This window comes from Diorhabda carinulata, chromosome 10, assembly GCF_026250575.1.
Source record: "Diorhabda carinulata isolate Delta chromosome 10, icDioCari1.1, whole genome shotgun sequence".
Lineage (NCBI taxonomy): Eukaryota > Metazoa > Arthropoda > Insecta > Coleoptera > Chrysomelidae > Diorhabda > Diorhabda carinulata.
In genome coordinates, this window is record NC_079469.1 from 5,021,576 (window position 1) to 5,040,311 (window position 18,736).

The window sequence follows — 18,736 nt, forward strand, 5'->3', positions numbered from 1 at the left end:
GTGAGTTTGCGGAAATTATAAAATTATTAGTCCCAAATATATCTAAGAAGATAAAAATGACGTGTATCTATATTAAGCTGCGAATGAATTTATGCAGCTGAAATTGCGCTGTTTTAGCTTGGAATTGTTCAAAACATACATGAAATTGTTACTCAGACTTGAAGCCATCTATGAGTATGAAATTACTATTACTATAAAAACAACTTTCGACGAAACTTTGAAGCTGAAATTGTGCTCTCGGCAGCTGAAAATTGTTAAAGCTGTGAGGTAGTATATACTTGAACTTCGAATACTTATTTGTAGATCAAAATGAAAGGTTCTTTTGCTATTAAAACAACTACTTATAACGACAGATATCAAATTTGACAAAATATATTGAGAAAGGCCGTATCAAAGATTTATTTGGATATTAATAAATTTTTAAATATAATAAAAATGACATATCAAAATTTTGGATGTTCTTATTCATATCTATAGTGCAAGTATTCATTTTTAAAATTAAAATATATATAGAGAGGAGAGATTAATTTGAGATCTATATAAAACACACAAAAAATTCATGTTTTCGTCCTGTGATGGATTATCAATAATTAAAAGGTAGACAGAACGAAATCACCTCATATTGTTTAAGGGGCTATGACCATGTTATTGAAGCCTCAGCGATTTTTTTTACCTAATAGTAAGCTGTTTATATTCGCACGTGAATTAAATACGAATGTAATTTTGCAAGTCTAATTTTGAAGGTCGACAGAATCAGACTTGATAATAGAATTAAAATACTAGTCAATCAGGTGATCATTTCACTATTAACACGAAAGATGGGAATTTGAGATATAAGATGATAATCGAAGACAAGCAAAAATTATAGTTACTAATTAGAAAATGAAAATTTTTGTTTTCCTCTTAGGTAGTTGTACAAAACGCTCAGATATAACAAATACCAGACTTTTCAAACATAAATTCAAATGTATAGAGCGATTAAAAAAAGGCTAACCTACTCAATACTCTTTGGTTTCGATGAAACACCCTCTATATTTGTACATTCTTTACAATATAGTAATAAATTCAAATAAACATTCTTGGATCTTTATTTCAGGTAATTTTGAGAATCATCAACTTCTGAATCCAATTTCGTGTTATTTAAACATAGATTCATAATATATAGGGTGATTCAAGAAAGTCTAATCTACCCAATACTCTTTATTTTCGATAAAACACCCTATATATTTGCGAATTGTTTAATTAACGAGTATCAATAACAGCTTATGTCTTATTTTGAGCATTACAGGGTGAAAGCGGTAATTGATTATGCTTTAAATGTTGACATATTATGTCAATAATAACACAGATTATATTATAATACAGTAATTAATTGAAATAAACTTTCTTGTATCCCTATTTGAGGTTTTTATAAGAATTATCAACTTCTTGATCAAATTACGTGTTATTTAAACAGATTCATAATGTATAGGGTGATTCAAGAAGTCTAATCTACCCAATACTCTTTATTTTCGATAAAACACCCTATATATTTGCGAATTGTTAAATTAATGAGTATCAATAACAACTTATGTCTTATTTTGAGCATTACAGGGTGAAAGCGGTAATTGATTATGCTTTAAATGTTGACATATTATGTCAATAATAGCAGATTATATTATAATACAGTAATAAATTGAAATAAACTTTCTTGTATCCCTATTTAAGGTTTTTATAAGAATTATCAATTTCTTGATTAAATTACGTGTTATTTAAACAGATTCATAATGTATAGGGTGATTCAAGAAAGTCTAATCTACCCAATACTCTTTATTTTCGATAAAACACCCTATATATTTGCGAATTGTTCAATTAATGAATATCAATAACAACTTATGTCTTATTTTGAGCATTACAGGGTGAAAGCGGTAATTGATTATGCTTTAAATGTTGACATATTATGTCAATAATAACACAGATTATATTATAATACAGTAATAAATTGAAATAAACTTTCTTGTATCCCTATTTAAGGTTTTTATAAGAATTATCAACTTCTTGATCAAATTACGTGTTATTTAAACAGATTCATAATATATAGGGTGATTCAAGAAAGTCTAATCTACCCAATACTCTTTATTTTCGATAAAACACCCTATATATTTGCGAATTGTTAAATTAATGAGTATCAATAACAACTTATGTCTTATTTTGAGCATTACAGGGTGAAAGAGGTAATTGATTATGCTTTAAATGTTGACATATTATGTCAATAATAACACAGATTATATTATAATACAGTAATAAATTGAAATAAACTTTCTTGTATCCCTATTTAAGGTTTTTATAAGAATTATCAACTTCTTGATCAAATTACGTGTTATTTAAACAGATTCATAATGTATAGGGTGATTCAAGAAGTCTAATCTACCCAATACTCTTTATTTTCGATAAAACACCCTATATATTTGCGAATTGTTAAATTAATGAGTATCAATAACAACTTATGTCTTATTTTGAGCATTACAGGGTGAAAGCGGTAATTGATTATGCTTTAAATGTTGACATATTATGTCAATAATAACACAGATTATATTATAATACAGTAATAAATTGAAATAAACTTTCTTGTATCCCTATTTAAGGTTTTTATAAGAATTATCAATTTCTTGATTAAATTACGTGTTATTTAAACAGATTCATAATGTATAGGGTGATTCAAGAAAGTCTAATCTACCCAATACTCTTTATTTTCGATAAAACACCCTATATATTTGCGAATTGTTCAATTAATGAATATCAATAACAACTTATGTCTTATTTTGAGCATTACAGGGTGAAAGCGGTAATTGATTATGCTTTAAATGTTGACATATTATGTCAATAATAACACAGATTATATTATAATACAGTAATAAATTGAAATAAACTTTCTTGTATCCCTATTTAAGGTTTTTATAAGAATTATCAATTTCTTGATTAAATTACGTGTTATTTAAACAGATTCATAATGTATAGGGTGATTCAAGAAAGTCTAATCTACCCAAAACTCTTTATTTTCGATAAAACACCCTATATATTTGCGAATTGTTCAATTAATGAGTATCAATAACAACTTATGTCTTATTTTGAGCATTACAGGGTGAAAGCGGTAAATGATTATGCTTTAAATGTTGACATATTACGTCAATAATAACACAGATTATATTATAATACAGTAATAAATTGTAATGAACTTTCTTGTATCCCTATTTAAGGTTTTTATAAGAATTATCAATTTCTTGATTAAATTACGTGTTATTTAAACAGATTCATAATGTATAGGGTGATTCAAGAAAGTCTAATCTACCCAATACTCTTTATTTTCGATAAAACACCCTATATATTTGCGAATTGTTCAATTAATGAGTATCAATAACAACTTATGTCTTATTTTGAGCATTACAGGGTGAAAGCGGTAATTGATTATGCTTTAAATGTTGACATATTACGTCAATAATAACACAGATTATATTATAATACAGTAATAAATTGTAATAAACTTTCTTGTATCCCTATTTAAGGTTTTTATAAGAATTATCAATTTCTTGATTAAATTACGTGTTATTTAAACATAGATTCATAATATATAGGGTGATTCAAGAAAGTCTAATCTACCCAATACTCTTTATTTTCGATAAAACACCCTATATATTTGCGAATTGTTCAATTAATGAGTATCAATAACAACTTATGTCTTATTTTGAGCATTACAGGGTGAAAGTGGTAATTGATTTTGCTTTGAATGTTCTAAACTTCTGGATCTAATTTAGTTCCAATGTATAGGGTAATTCAAGAAAGTTCAATCTGTATTTCAGATGAAACACCCTACTTCTGGGTGAATTGGTCTAGAAATGAATATCAATGAACACTTGTGTCTCGTATGGAATAATACAGGGTGTTATTAATAATACATTTCACTTGAAATCACGGTATCAGCTAGAAAATGTTGATAGAAATGTTAATTGAGTAAGATAGATTTAATTTTTGTATTCTCATTTATTTATATACAAGATTGGGATAAAAAAATTAGTACATTTCTTAAAATAATTAATAAAATATACGGTAACTCGCGTTCTTATGACTTGATTGAAAAATTTTTATCACTGGAATAATTTTATGAGAAACTCAATTCTGTTTAATTCCATATCGAAGCTAAAGATTCACGTAATAAGTTTAGAAATTAATAATCATTTGTGTGCCATCTAATAGACTTTTATTTATTAAATGTTCGCATCAAATTTATTGGACCATATGATTGTTTAGACAATCACTCATCCTACGCAAAACGTGTAGAAATCCAAGGATACCTCACAGTTAACTGATTTTAATTAGCTGAATTCGATAATATCCTCCTTAATTGATCATTAAACTTGAATCTAACGAACGTCCCCAATGGGGGCTTAACTTGCGTGAATATTCCTTCATTTTCAAATAATTTTCATAAAACCCTCGTATATATCTTTTACGACCACCCCAGTTTGTTTACAGATACGATCGATTTACAAGGGTATTCCATTCTAGGCACCTACTGTTTTAAAGGTTCAAATAATAACAAGGAACTGGTTTTTTGGAATTCTTCGGAAAAATTATAAATGCCCCCGATACTTGACGACAATCAACTACCTGCATCGAAACGCCGCAGGGATTCGAATATTTTGTATCAGAAGTTATGTTTCCAATATAGATCAGTCAGGGTTTACAAAAACGGCGTAGTTTCATCGTTAATTATACAGGTTACGACAAAAAAGAGGTAGCAGTTGTTTTTGAAAACAGAAATTTTTTGTTGAATATCGATTTTTTAGGGATTTTGCTTGGAGGTATGTAGTGCAGCTTGGGGCAGTTGAATAAGTCCAATTTTCTCATTTTGGATTCGACAACTAAATTAAGAAAGTTTTAATAAAATATATATTGGGCAAATAGCTGAATCATTTGGGAAAAGGATTTATGAGCACAAATATAGTTTTGTGAAGAAAAATTTGAATATTCTAGGAATAAAAATCAAAACTAGAAATAATTGGAGAATGCATATAGAAAATATATTCTGAAATTATCATAATCTCCTTAAGAACCAAAAAACGATTAATATAAACAAGTAATATTTTGAATTTTCACATTTTAAACAAATTTCGAAAGCTGAATTATAATTAAATTATAATTTTTTATATTTTGCAGTAACACGTCAATTTCTACCAAAGTTACATAAATTTGACCGATTTCAATCGCCTTACCAGCCCGAGATTCCTGGTTCTTCTTGATATCCTAAATCTCCTCTCAAAACTCACATATAATTCGATGTGAATAACTAAAAATTGGGGGTCAAAAGTCCAAAAAATCGATTTTTTGCTAATAACTCGTTTCTTATGGGTTTTACGGTGAATCGTTTCTGAGATAGAGGGCGGAGCGCGCGCGGTCTATTTATCGAAGAAAAATAGTAAACCAAAACAATGATCAGTGCGTGATCAGCAAGTGAACGTTCCGGGCGATACGCGGTGCGGCATCGTTATTGGTCCAACTCAAATAAAAAGCCGCGAGGGATGGACGAGCGCCGCATCGCTTAAGAAGCAGTTAGATCAGGTATAGCACAGGAACGGCATCATTTATCGTACTGCAGTTTATATTTGTCTGTTGCATAATTTAAATGTCTGACACGGAGATAAATGATGAAGTTATTTACTATACTCCGCCGAAGAAGCAAAAAATGATGACAAAACTGTTGATGACTTTATTTTCAGAACGGCAAATATTTCGGGAGTATCTTTTTCAAGGTTGAAACCAAAATGTGGACTATAGACATTGTTCAAACGACTTGTTACAACCTAAGTTGCCGTAGTTCAATTGTCGATAAAGAAAACTCGAAGTTTGTAAAGAAGATCCAATATGGAGAAAATAAAAAGAAGAGGGATATAAAACGATAGAAGATTATTACAAATTACAAAAGGAGTTCGAATAAAATGGGAAGGGTGTATTGCAGATAAAGAAATATTAAGGAGATATTAAATGTAAATAAATATTGTAGAAGCATAAGATAATAGAAAATAACTCGATAAAGAATAAAAGTGATTCTTGGAGGTATAGAAAATATCGAAATGGACGTTTTTAAAAATATTTTTTCATAAACAGTATATTTTTAGTCTCTAAATTACGAATGTTATTGTTCTCTAACATTAACTACTCAGTTGGATTATTCAACAAAGGTTAATAGATTAATAACCGGAATACCAGTGAATGATCTGTGCCAATTTAAACTTTTTCACAAAAATTAAATAACCAGACTTCAAACTGATTTGTGTATTTCATTTAAAATCCAAAATTGTATTAAATGTACAATGTTTTCAAGAAAAACTTATTCAGCAATAAAAACAACTTCCGTTATTAAATATAAAACATAATCATATACAAGATGGCGCAAAAAGCACGCCATTTTGTAAGACGGAACGTCAAGTAGTTACAGAGAGAATTCGTGATGTTGCAAATGATAAGTTCTGCATATCACATTTGAATCGAATTGAATATGAACAAGCAAAATTATTTTGAAACCTTGCTTCAAAATCCTGAGTTTTACGGTGTGAAATCCTGAAAATTATTAACGTATGATGTTATTTTCTAATTTTTCTCTTGATGTGGTACAAAAACTTTGTGGTTAGAACCACAGAACACTTAAATAATTCATCTATGAAAGTGATTAATGTTTCCTGATCACGTGTTTTCAAGTTTTCTTAATCTGCATTGACTTGAAAGCTTACTACATGTACGTAGTTATGTACCATAAATTGAGTTCGTTCGCAAAAATCTTCAGTGACAAGTCTCAATAACATAACAAAGTTTGAACTGGATGTTTCGATCAGTTTTTCGTTGAGGACGAGAATCATTAGAAGATGACCCACGAGCGGGAGATTCTGTGTCGGTAGCTACTCGAGAAAACATTAATTCATTGGGAGAAAGAAGTGAACGGAGCCTAAAAACAAAATAAGTTGCAGACCGATATTTTCAATCTGACTTACTAAGGTTGATAAAATTCATGATAATGCTCCAGTCCATACTGCTCCGTTTTCTACTGTACACGTGGCTTCACAGAGATTGAACACCCACCATTTAGCCCTGATCTGGCACCGTACGACTATTTTTTGTTCGCAAAGTTGAAAGGTTTAACAGCAACGATGAAATTGAACAGACAATGGACGAACATTTTGAGTCTAAAGATGCATTAAATTTTTATAGTGGCGTATAAACTGAAATGAAGGGAGAAAATATTGAAAAATCATCACATTTGTTTTTAATTGTGACCTTTGTGACATTTGCTCAATCTGAGGATGTTCAGTATTTATATTTCCGTTTATACCGTTTTTTCAATTCCGATTCCACATAAGCAGGTCCTACAAAGGGTTGATCCACGAGTACTTTGGCTGTTTAGTTTCCCCCTACTCCAGTGTGTCCCAGAACTCATTAAAGGGTCGTTCACTGAAGCTTTGTACGCTGCAAAAGGCCAATAAATTGTAAAATTGTGATAAAACCTTTTTAATGTGTATTAACGCAAAACGGCACCATTTTTCCGACTTTTTTTTCAAAAAATTGTCAAGTGCTTTTGAATTCTTGATACCCATTTACTGATTTTTGGTATTTGGCGTCAGTATAATTTTTGTGTGATTAAAATAAACCTTATTAAGGAATTTTGCGTTGTTTTTGCGCCACCGTGTATAAAACAATTATTTATTAGAATATTAAAAATAATTCAGACTCCTCGCTACTAGTGTATTAAGATAATTTTCATTTTACTGCTATAAAATTGTTTTGCCCATCGTTTATTTTATTATAAATAGAATGAGATTTATTAACATTGATAAAGATGCTCGAAAAAATAAATTATATTCTAAAAATGAATGGTAACGACATCGATGCTGCTTGTCATCGTTATTAAAAATAATATTTGTAACATTTGATGTTTGCTTTAAATATTTCCGCGTCAATTTTATCTATTAGCATTAAACGATTATATTTTTAGAAAAAAAATGTCTTGTGTAATGTTGTTCACCTCCAATAATAAATTTTCAATTAATATCCTTTTTACGAGTGAATTTCATTACTCCTTTCTAAAAACTACAATTATTACTCCTACGTTATAATATTTTCGTAACTGCTTGCTCTTCCAGAGATATAAATTTATTTGTTAACAGATCTCTCAATTAGACGGTCAAATCATTAATTTCAGTACCTTCTTCCTCTCCAATTCTCTCACTAACTCTTCGAGGACTGCTTCTTTTACCAGATCTTCAGTCGCCCTTCCTCGAAAACATCCCTAAACCACCGCCGAGCCTACGACGTGTTTTACAATCGGGATTACACTTTGATCTAACATCCTTTCTTCCTTTGATCAGCGCACAAACAATCTTAGACCCAAAACCCACAAACTTTAACTCATTACTTCATAAAACTCTCTCCCACGACCATCCAAGCTTTGCAGTATATCAGCTTGAGGGGATCAGTGAGGAACCCACGATCTACCAAAAGCTGGAACAGAACAAGATTCAAGAAATCAAGAGAAGAACTAAGAAAAGGCAAAAGACTCGCAGTAATTCGATCTCCTTCTCCTCCGAGCTATCTAAATATCCATCTTTCTATCTACCTAAAGCTTGAACTGAAGAAGATGCAAAATATTATTTCGGTATCCATTCTGCTAATGCAACTGACACTGCACCAGGAAAGGATAAGACTGACTGGAACGCAATCCACAACGAAGACATCATAAGAAAATGAGGAAATACATAGAAGCAACCTTCCTTTTGAAGTGAACGGATAACGATATCCGGAATAAAGGACGAGGATAATTAAGCGTTTTTATTGAACCGATGAAGATAAAAAGGATAACAAGGAGGAAAGAAAACTGATGAGCTGGGATAGATTGTTCTTTGAGGATGCATTCTGGAAGGACTTATATATATTTAAAATATTTAACACTGCTTTAAAGAACGAATGACTCGATAAATAATATCCGGGGATAATATGAAACAGATGGAATTACGAACTTGAATGTGAAGTATTCAAATAATGAAATTGATTGTACTATTAACGATAACCTTAAAAGTTGAACTTGGAAGTGAAATTATAAACAATACAATTCAATATATAAAATAAAGATATGGAATGAAATCATTTTTTATTGGGAAATTGTGATAATAAATAAGAAAATGTAAGTAGCATTAGTTGGGATTAACAAAAGCAATCAAATCTAATAAAAAATTATGAATCTAATGGTTTCGTGATTGCCGGCTGGAGTAAGATTTGTTTTGTAAGAGGTGAGAAATAAAATTTTTTCCCTAATTCGACCAATAACATGGAAAATTATTTTGAAAGCAACACTTCTTGATTTTATGTAGTACATTAATACTAATTTTAATTTTATTTCAATATCACATTCAACGTTGGGGAATTTTCAAAATAAAAACCCGAAAACGTGATAAAAATTTTGAGAATCTCTGCCTTAAGTAAAAGCCATGTTACACGCTCCTAAATTGTAAATGTTTGTTCAAGTAGTCAAAAAATATTAAAAACTGCTTTCAATATCAATACAAACATTTCGTAACAAATCAAATCATCATAAGATTTACGAATATGTGAAAAATTACAAGAATATTTTAATATTTTCCACCAAATTTGACCCAGATGAGATAAACTACGCGAATGAAAATTTAGTACATTTTTTTATTCTATATTATGCATTTCTTTGTATATTATAAAGTATTTATTTGTTTATTTTAATTATATAAATCTATTATTGAGAATACGTGTAATTTTAATGTCTATAATATTATTTCACACAAAAAAAATAACACAAAACACCTGAATTAATTAACTCTTTGAAGGTTATACCTATGAAATTATTTTTTGGTTATATTGTCTGTACAATCTACAATTTCTATAATATTTTATATATTTTTTAAGAGTTTTAAGAGTTGAATTGACACTTACCAAAAACGTGAAAAATTATGTCACTTCACTCTTGTCAGCAACCGCACGCTGTTTTCAAAAACTGTCAACGCAATTTTTCCGAAACGCTTGCCAAGAAAAAACGCACCCGGCGAAATATAACTCGAAATAAGTTTTGATTTCCCGCGTTCAATTTACGAGGTCTCGAGAGGCGTATTCAGAGATTGGAGAAACAGGCGCGCGAACCGCTGCTCGGACTGATGGCGACTGAATTTCAAAGTTGTTTTGCCGGTCAGCTCTACTGTAGAGACTACTGCTTAGTTTACCGGGAGAGAAAAAGGAAAATTTTCCTGATAATACATAAATTTTCAACGCGACTCTAGAAAATACAACTAAAACAAACGAAAAAGAAAACGTATGTTAATACTAAACAAACTGTGTTTGTGTAATTTATAGAAACAAATAAAATGTTTATTTGTTGAAAGTTTTTGAATGTTTTATTTTTTATCGACGGCGGTTTGACATAATAAATATGATAAACAAAGTTTGCAATAGAAGGTAATTTACCAGAGAAGTTAGAAACATAAATATTTATATCACTATAAATCTAAAAAAACTAGTTAATTTCTAATAATTTTTCATTTAGATAATAGTAAAAATACTGATTTTAGAAATATATTGGTTATAAATATGTAAAGTGCATATTTTGCATATTATATGCACTTTTTTGCATGTAGTAAATAGTGCAGAGCTTTGGCAGACGTTTCAACGCAAAAACAATTTTTTAAATCTGCTATTCTGCAATTACTTCCATTACAAGTCTCAATAAACTAATTTCGAAACGATTCAAAGGAAATGTATGAGTATTCCCAGTCTGAAATTTAAAATAAGTCGTTTGAAACCATTAACCCTGAGTTCTGTTGGGCGATCTGCATAGGGTGTAGACCAATTTGTGTCGGCTCTTATTTATTTTGTACTTTTGAAAAGTAAAATAGTAAATAGTGCATGATTAACAAGTTCTGAAAGATGCGGAGCTTTGGCAGACGTTTCAAGTCTCAAGAAACTAATTTCGAAACGGTTCAATGGAAATGTATGAGTATTCCCAGGCTGAAATTCAAAATAAGTCGTTTGAAACCCTTAACCCTGAGTTCTGTTGGGCGATCTGCATAGGGTGAATATTTGTTTTGTGCTTTTGAAAAGTAAAAAAAGTAAAATAGTAAATAGTGCATGATTAACAAATTCTGAAAGATGCGGAGCTTTGGCAGACGTTTCAAGTCTCAAGAAACTAATTTCGAAAGGGTTTAAAGGAAATGTATGAGTATTCCCAGGCTGAAATTTAAAATAAGTCGTTTGAAAGCCTGAATCCTGAGTTCTGTTGGACGTTCTGCATAGGGTGAATATTTGTTTTGTGCTTTTGAAAAGTAAAAAAAGTAAAATAGTAAATAGTGCATGATTAACAAATTCTGAAAGATGCGGAGCTTTGGCAGACGTTTCAAGTCTCAAGAAACTAATTTCGAAAGGGTTTAAAGGAAATGTATGAGTATTCCCAGGCTGAAATTCAAAATAAGTCGTTTGAAACCCTTAACCCTGAGTTCTGTTGGGCGATCTGCATAGGGTGAATATTTGTTTTGTGCTTTTGAAAAGTAAAAAAAGTAAAATAGTAAATAGTGCATGATTAACAAATTCTGAAAGATGCGGAGCTTTGGCAGACGTTTCAAGTCTCAAGAAACTAATTTCGAAAGGGTTTAAAGGAAATGTATGAGTATTCCCAGGCTGAAATTTAAAATAAGTCGTTTGAAAGCCTGAACCCTGAGTTCTGTTGGACGTTCTGCATAGGGTGAATATTTGTTTTGTGCTTTTGAAAAGTAAAAAAAGTAAAATAGTAAATAGTGCATGATTAACAAATTCTGAAAGATGCGGAGCTTTGGCAGACGTTTCAAGTCTCAAGAAACTAATTTCGAAACGGTTTAAAGGAAATGTATGAGTATTCCCAGTCTGAAATTTAAAATAAGTCGTTTGAAACCATTAACCCTGAGCTCTGTTGGGCGATCTGCATAGGGTGAATATTTATTTTGTGCTTTTGAAAAGTAAAAAAAGTAAAATAGTAAATAGTGCATGATTAACAAGTTCTGAAAGATACGGAGCTTTGACATACGTTTTAACACAAAAACAATTTCTTAAATCTGCTATTCTGAATCAATTACTTTTATTGCAAGTCTCAAGAAACTAACCTTGAAACGGTTCAAAGGAAATGAAATTCAAAATAATTCGTTTGAAGCCTTTAACCACTTTTAAAAGATAATATATTGATGTATAAGAATTAGTTTTGCATATTTTGAACATTTTGATGCATATTTTGACTAAATGATTCGTATTTATGCGCATATTTTGAGTTTTCCTTTTGCGTATATGGATTTCATTTGAGTTATTATTAACAAGAGCTGAATAACTACTCACTTACTTTCTACCTTTTCAGGTGTAAGGCATACTGGAGTTGAGTCATTACTTCATTACGTGGACTCCATTCTCTCCTATCCTGTGTCTTTTGTTTAATTTCCTGCGGTCCTATGTTTCGATTTTCCCCTGCTATACCAATTTCTTCTGTCCAGCTTCTCCTCGGTCTTTCTTTTTGTAAGTTCGTGTTTCCTATATCTTCCTTATTAATCGTTGTTCTCCCATTATCATAACATGGCCAAACAATTTCAATTCTCCTTCTCCTATTTTGTTTTGAGTTGGTTTTGATTTCAAATTATGCCGTATCTTAATTTATTATCTATTTTCCTCAAAAATCTCATTTCTTTATTTTCTATTATACTTTTTTCTTTCTGTGTGAGTGTCCTTGTCTCAGATCCACACCTTAATATGGCTACTTTTTATATATTTCTGCTTTTATTTGTTTTGAGATTTCCTTTTTGGGTATAAACTTCGTCTTGATTGCATCGAATGATCTTCCAGTTCTCTCGCTTATCTCTTGTTGCATTCATCCATCTTGTGTTAGTATTATGCCAAGGTATTCAAAGCTTTTGACCTGCACTACACTTGATTCTTCTAATTCATTCCTATTGACTCTGTCAAATGCTTTTTCAAGATCTATGCAGCATAGGTGTATCTCTCTATCTTTTCTTCTAATTATTTTGGCTTTTTTTTAATAATTTTATCTCAAATTTCCTTATGACGTTCTTCAAAAATATTGAAATCTTGATGAAAACGCTACCTCTATTTTTTCGTTGACTTTTACCCTGCATAGGAGCAGGGCGTAGCCAGGATTTAGTTTTGGGGGAGATATGGTTTGAAGTAAATAAAAAAACAAAAATATTCTTATATGAAATTTATTATCTATATATTCATCGGAAAAATTACGACATTGGCCCAACAGCCGTCCAGAAACTTCCACAGAGCTCCGCTCATTTCGATAGAGGTGCGTGGCGAATAATCGAGAAACAACGCTAAGTTTCCATACAATACAAAATAGTTCAGCTAGTCGATTACAGATGGCATTACTGTGCACAACGTCCAAGTCGGTACCGTCAACTAGTTCGGCTGCAACTGCGTCTGCCTCTCGTCGAAAGAGTGCGCTAGGCGCTACTTTATATATATTCAGATGTAATAATTTAACTTTCTTCACTCCTCGTATTTTTTCGGTATATTAGGTAATATTTTCTTATTTCGTGGTGGATTTGAACCCCCAAAACCCCTCCCCTTGGCTACGCCCGTGATCAGGACCAACGAATCTCTCTTTCTCAATGACTTTTCAGCCGAAGATCTTTTATAACTTAGTGTATCTGCTGTCCTTACCTCTTGAGTCATAGCTCTCTTTACCATTTTTTTCTTCATTTATTTTCTCCAACTAATTCATTTTTTCCAACTACCAAATTTAGAATCTGTCAAATTTAATGAGTTTAATCTTTTGAATATCATCATTTTTAACAAATAAAGAAAAATATTGATTACTTTATGGATCTTTGTGACTTTTAGTAATTATTAAGATCCATTATTAATGTTTTTAGTCGACTGTCGAATGCCTTTCTCAAGTCAATGTTGTATTTGTACTCCAATATTTTTCTTAACAATATTTTTATCAATACGTATTAGAAAATAATCTGTTCTATATGAATGTTACAAATATTTTTGTCCAATTTTGATTTTTGACAGGAGTAGCAGAATGTATTGATAACGAATACCAGATACTGTGAACGGATCCTTGACCCTAGATGGTCAAGGCAGTTATAACAAAAAAAGTATTCATGTATTTGATACGATAAAATTCAATCAGTTCTTTATATTACACAAAAATGTGGAAACTTACTCGTATAATAATAACGTTTACGTAAACGTCTTCTGGATTCGTTACAAGAGATAATAGAAGCAGTCGTTGATTTGTATTTATAAATATGTGCGGTAGACAAGGTCGTTTGTGACCATATACACTGCTCAAAATAATAGGATTCGGATAGTTTACATACAACTTTTATTATATATATATATATATTTTTTTAAATTCTTTGATCATATTTATAGAGTTGAAAATTATTGAAAATTCAAAAATTTTGTAGACATGTCGCCATATTGCGTGACGTCATAGGTATAAAATAAATACGACAGTTTTTTTCTCGGTTATTCTAAAATAAGCGTTGTTATTAAACTTTGATTAATCTGAAAAATGGTATATAAATCGTGTTTTGTGTCAGGATGTAAAAATACCACGACTAAAACACCCGAAAAAGTTTTTTTATGATGCCAATAAATTCGAATATACAACAAAAATGATTTGAAAGTGCTTTGACGTTTTGACGATCCTGCGAGATGTAATTATTTTTGTTGCCAGGATCATTTAACTGTAAGATTCAAATTCAACTTATTTTAATATTTTATAGTAATTACGTAATTAAGTTATTCTGCTAATTTTTTACTTGATTATGTAATAAGGTAAAAACCTAACCTATAAAAGGTTTATTCACTTTATTCTTGTATATAGAAAAATGTTTTATTTATACGTAACTAATAAATGAAAACTGTATTATAATAGCACACTCTACAATGTCGGCAACGATAACCTCGTGATCATCAAGCAGACAACTACTCAATGTTTTTATAAAACCTATAACGTCACAACTGAAAACCATTGGGAATCGTTTTCTTATGTAGCTGAAAATTTGAAATTTTTGCGATTTTCAATCAAATATTTAGATATTATTTTTTCACTTTTAATTGAATATTTCATTTTCCGACATTATCTCATATCAAGAACTTATAAAATAAACAAAAAATAAATTCATAATTAAATACTACTTCATATTCTAGAGAAAAATACTTTATTGTCAAAAAATTGTTACAATTTGAAGAAAAAAACTTGTAAAAACTAAAAATAACTAAATAAGATACAAATAAAATAAAATTTCAATATAGAGAAGTAACAAAATTATAGGTAATAGTAATATTAATTATAATTAAAAATTAAACCAGTATGCAGTATGTCAGGAAATAAATATTATTAGAATAGAAATCGTTTACAGAGTAAAAGGCACTTTCCAGTAAATATACCTTCAAATTATTGTGAAATGCGGGAAAAGATGATATGGATTTAATTTCAATTGGCAAGTGATTGTGCATTTTTTTGCATTGTAAAGTATTGAACCCTTAACTAATTTTGAACGTAGAGTAGGTAGGGAAAGGTCGTGCCTCGCGTTCCTAAGTTAGCCGTGCAACGACCTTTCTGAAATAGGAGAAGGGTGCTTACGAATTAGGTAAACGGATTCAAAGATGAATAAGAAAATAAGGAAGATTCAGTCCCCGCAGTGAGCCCTACTGTTTAGTCCTAGTAAATATCTAACAGCTCTCTTTTGTAGTTTGAAGATTCGCTCAAATTGAGTCGCACCCCAGAACGGAAGGGCATATCGGAGGTGCGACTCAATAAGGGCATAATAGACTGTTAAGGAGGTGGATAAGTTCAGTTATTTGGAAACTGATCTCGGCGCAAAACAGGAAGAACTTGAATCGCTTTCATCTTTTCAATCTCTGGTGATTTCCATTATTTTTCAATAGTTTCAAATTAAACATGGTCACAACAGACCCGTGGGATAGGCCTATTGGAGAAACCACGTTAAAAAAAGCGCTAAGTACACTAACTCATAGGTGGCGTGAAAACTTGTGCATATTATGACGATTACAACTTTTTGAATCATTATATCTCATAAACAGTGACTCGTAGGAAAAAAAGTACTTCGACGTTTTTTGTAGATAATTTGATAATCTACAATTTTTGTTTGAAATATTTTTATGATAAATTTCACCGCTTTGCTGAAAATCGCTAAACACTCATTTTTTGATCTTTGACCTTAAATAAATGAATAATGGGGAACTTTCAAATTTTATTTTTAATTATATTTTAAACAATTTTACTGATTTTTACCTTGGTGGGAATTTATGCAACTTCAAATATCTAAATTGACTGGACTTTTTTGTTTGTACATATAATAGTATTCATTGTAAGTACAATTTCTATTTATATCATTTCATAGTTTCTTTCCCGATTATTTGTAATCTATTTTTAAAATAAATTGATGTTTGTTCTATGTAAAATGTTTTTCTGTCATGAAAACTATAAATCAAGCGATCTGATACTACCCAAGTAAAGACCATGTTCTATAAAGGTAGAGGAAAGATTCATCATCATCACTAGCATTACAGTCTTACCAAGAGAAGCTCGATTTTCTCTAACCTCGAAAGCTATCCTTTCAAGTCACTCACAAGCATCATCCAATTTGCCACACCAATCTTTGTAGCATCTTCGTCTCCCCATCATTGGTCTCCTCGTTAGTATGACCTTAAAGTTCTTTTTGGGGGTACGCAGTTGTCGATACGTGCTACATGTCCTGCCCATCTAAGCCTGCCAATCTTGATTGTTGTTATTATGTCTTTAATCCGTGAAAAGAAAGATTATTTTTCTCTATATCTCTGTATCAATAAGTAATTATAGATTTCTATTTTTTCATTCTATTCCAAAATAATTGAAACTAATTTCCTCCCTATTGCATATTAAATAGAGGAAATGACTATATTTGTATAGTTGTATAGTTCTATTGTGTGAAGCACAATAAATGAATCAATCTAGCCTCATTTTTTTTTCGAATAATGGACACAGATCAATCATTAATATAAATTGAAGCTGAAGATTGTCATCATTATGTCCTAATGATAATTAGATAAAATTCACTCCATTCGGAATATATATTTGGTTATTGTTATAGCAGACAACAGCTTTGTGCAGTCTATTAGAAATGTTTTGCTGTAAAATTATAGTACCAATAACAGCAATTGTTTTATTTTATAGTATTTCAGTAAGTAACTCATTTTTTGTTTAAAAATTAAATGATTCAACTTTAAAAATATACACAAAAATAGATATACAATCAAAAACAAACCAACAACATATTTTCATAATTTTTGAAACATTATGATGTAACCTCAATTCTGAAGAGGAATTTTTGTGTTCGCTAATAACTCTTTTCATATTTTGTACTATCAATAGACTAAATGTACGGTATTGACTGAGACTCTAATTTCTATAAAACTTTATCAAAATAAAAATCTGCTTAAATTTCAATAATTATCGATTCCCTCGGTCACGCCACTGACATCTTTTAGGAACAGAGTTGCCACTTCTTCATTTGGTGAGATCGAACTAAATTTAAAATATCTGCAAATATAATTCGAAGTTTCAACTGCCAATATACCTAATTTTATTTAACGACATATATCTTCTGACAATTTCTCTGAAACGATTAAAATTACAGGATTCTACTTCAATGAAACGCTTAATATCAACAAACGACTTTATTCGGCGTTGTTTCTGGATAATTCTTTACAGAAGACCGCCATTTTCAACAGTACCACCTAATAATACAAGTAGGTACAATTTCACCACTTTTAATTGTTTCAATTTGCCTTATTTAATATGTAAATCATTTCTGAGAGCCACACTTTATTTTTTTTTTTCAATAGAAGTAATTACAACTATAGCCCCACCTACAGTAATTGCAAACTCCGTTGCGTCAGCGACAAATACCTCAACCACCCCTACAACAAAGGCACCAATGACCACAGTTACAACTATGGTAACCACAGCTCTCACTGACGCAGTTACCACTGTATCCAGTTCAGTAGAAACATTAGAAGTAACTACAATTGCAGCTGATGAAACTACTATGGAAGACGTAGCTACTACAGAAGCAACAGTAAAATCAGAATAATAATAAAGTATACTCAAATAATGGTTTTTATCTGTATTGAATCATGTTCCTGTTTATCAATGAATAAGGTTTTTTTGAATGGTTTTTTGAAAGAAAAGATGTCTGAGAGAGCAATAAATTATTTGCTAGACTTTTATTTATTACGAAAACATTTTAAGCAATGTTACTTAAATCGGATATCACATTTCCTACATTTTCTTTTTAAACTTAAAGATAATATATATTATGGAAAAGCACAATACTAAACAAAATAATTTCATTAGCTTATTCCAATAAAAGATAATAAATTATTTCAGCTTTATATTTCTCTGGTATGCTACTACCAATACAAATGTGTTTGTAAGAATGCCTAACGCTTAGTTAACATTAAAATTCTATCAATATTTTATTTATATTCCGTAGTAATTGAGGTTTGGAAGATAGAATAGCGACTTGTTTATGAAATATTAATAATCATGAATTTTTCATTAATGTTGAAAAAAATATTTAATACTTTTATTAAGTCAAGTTTATGCAACCAGCATTACTGGTTTGTATTGAAAGAT

At 30.4% G+C, this 18,736-nt stretch overlaps 2 protein-coding genes across 5 annotated transcripts in view; one reads left to right on the forward strand and one right to left on the reverse strand.

Moving 5' to 3' along the window:
• Window positions 1-10,218, reverse strand: part of LOC130898653 (A disintegrin and metalloproteinase with thrombospondin motifs 9) — a 196,722-nt gene extending 186,504 nt beyond the window's left edge. For all 3 annotated transcript variants that reach the window (XM_057808089.1, XM_057808086.1, XM_057808084.1), the window contains exon 1: window positions 9,985-10,218. The gene's annotated coding sequence lies outside the window, so the exon portion shown is untranslated. The remainder of the gene's footprint in view (window positions 1-9,984) is intronic.
• A 6,984-nt stretch (window positions 10,219-17,202) lies between these two features.
• LOC130898660 (mucin-2-like) lies at window positions 17,203-18,241 on the forward strand. 2 transcript variants are annotated; one of them, XM_057808104.1, is made up of 3 exons: window positions 17,203-17,279; window positions 17,736-17,847; window positions 17,944-18,241. In XM_057808104.1, exons 1-3 carry the CDS (start codon window positions 17,220-17,222, stop codon window positions 18,189-18,191), a joined length of 420 nt encoding a protein of 139 aa, XP_057664087.1. In that variant the 5' UTR covers window positions 17,203-17,219; the 3' UTR covers window positions 18,192-18,241. The 2 variants fall into 2 exon arrangements, with proteins under 2 accessions (XP_057664087.1, XP_057664088.1); XM_057808105.1 differs by having other exon boundaries at window positions 17,962-18,241.
• Window positions 18,242-18,736: the final 495 nt, after the last annotated feature.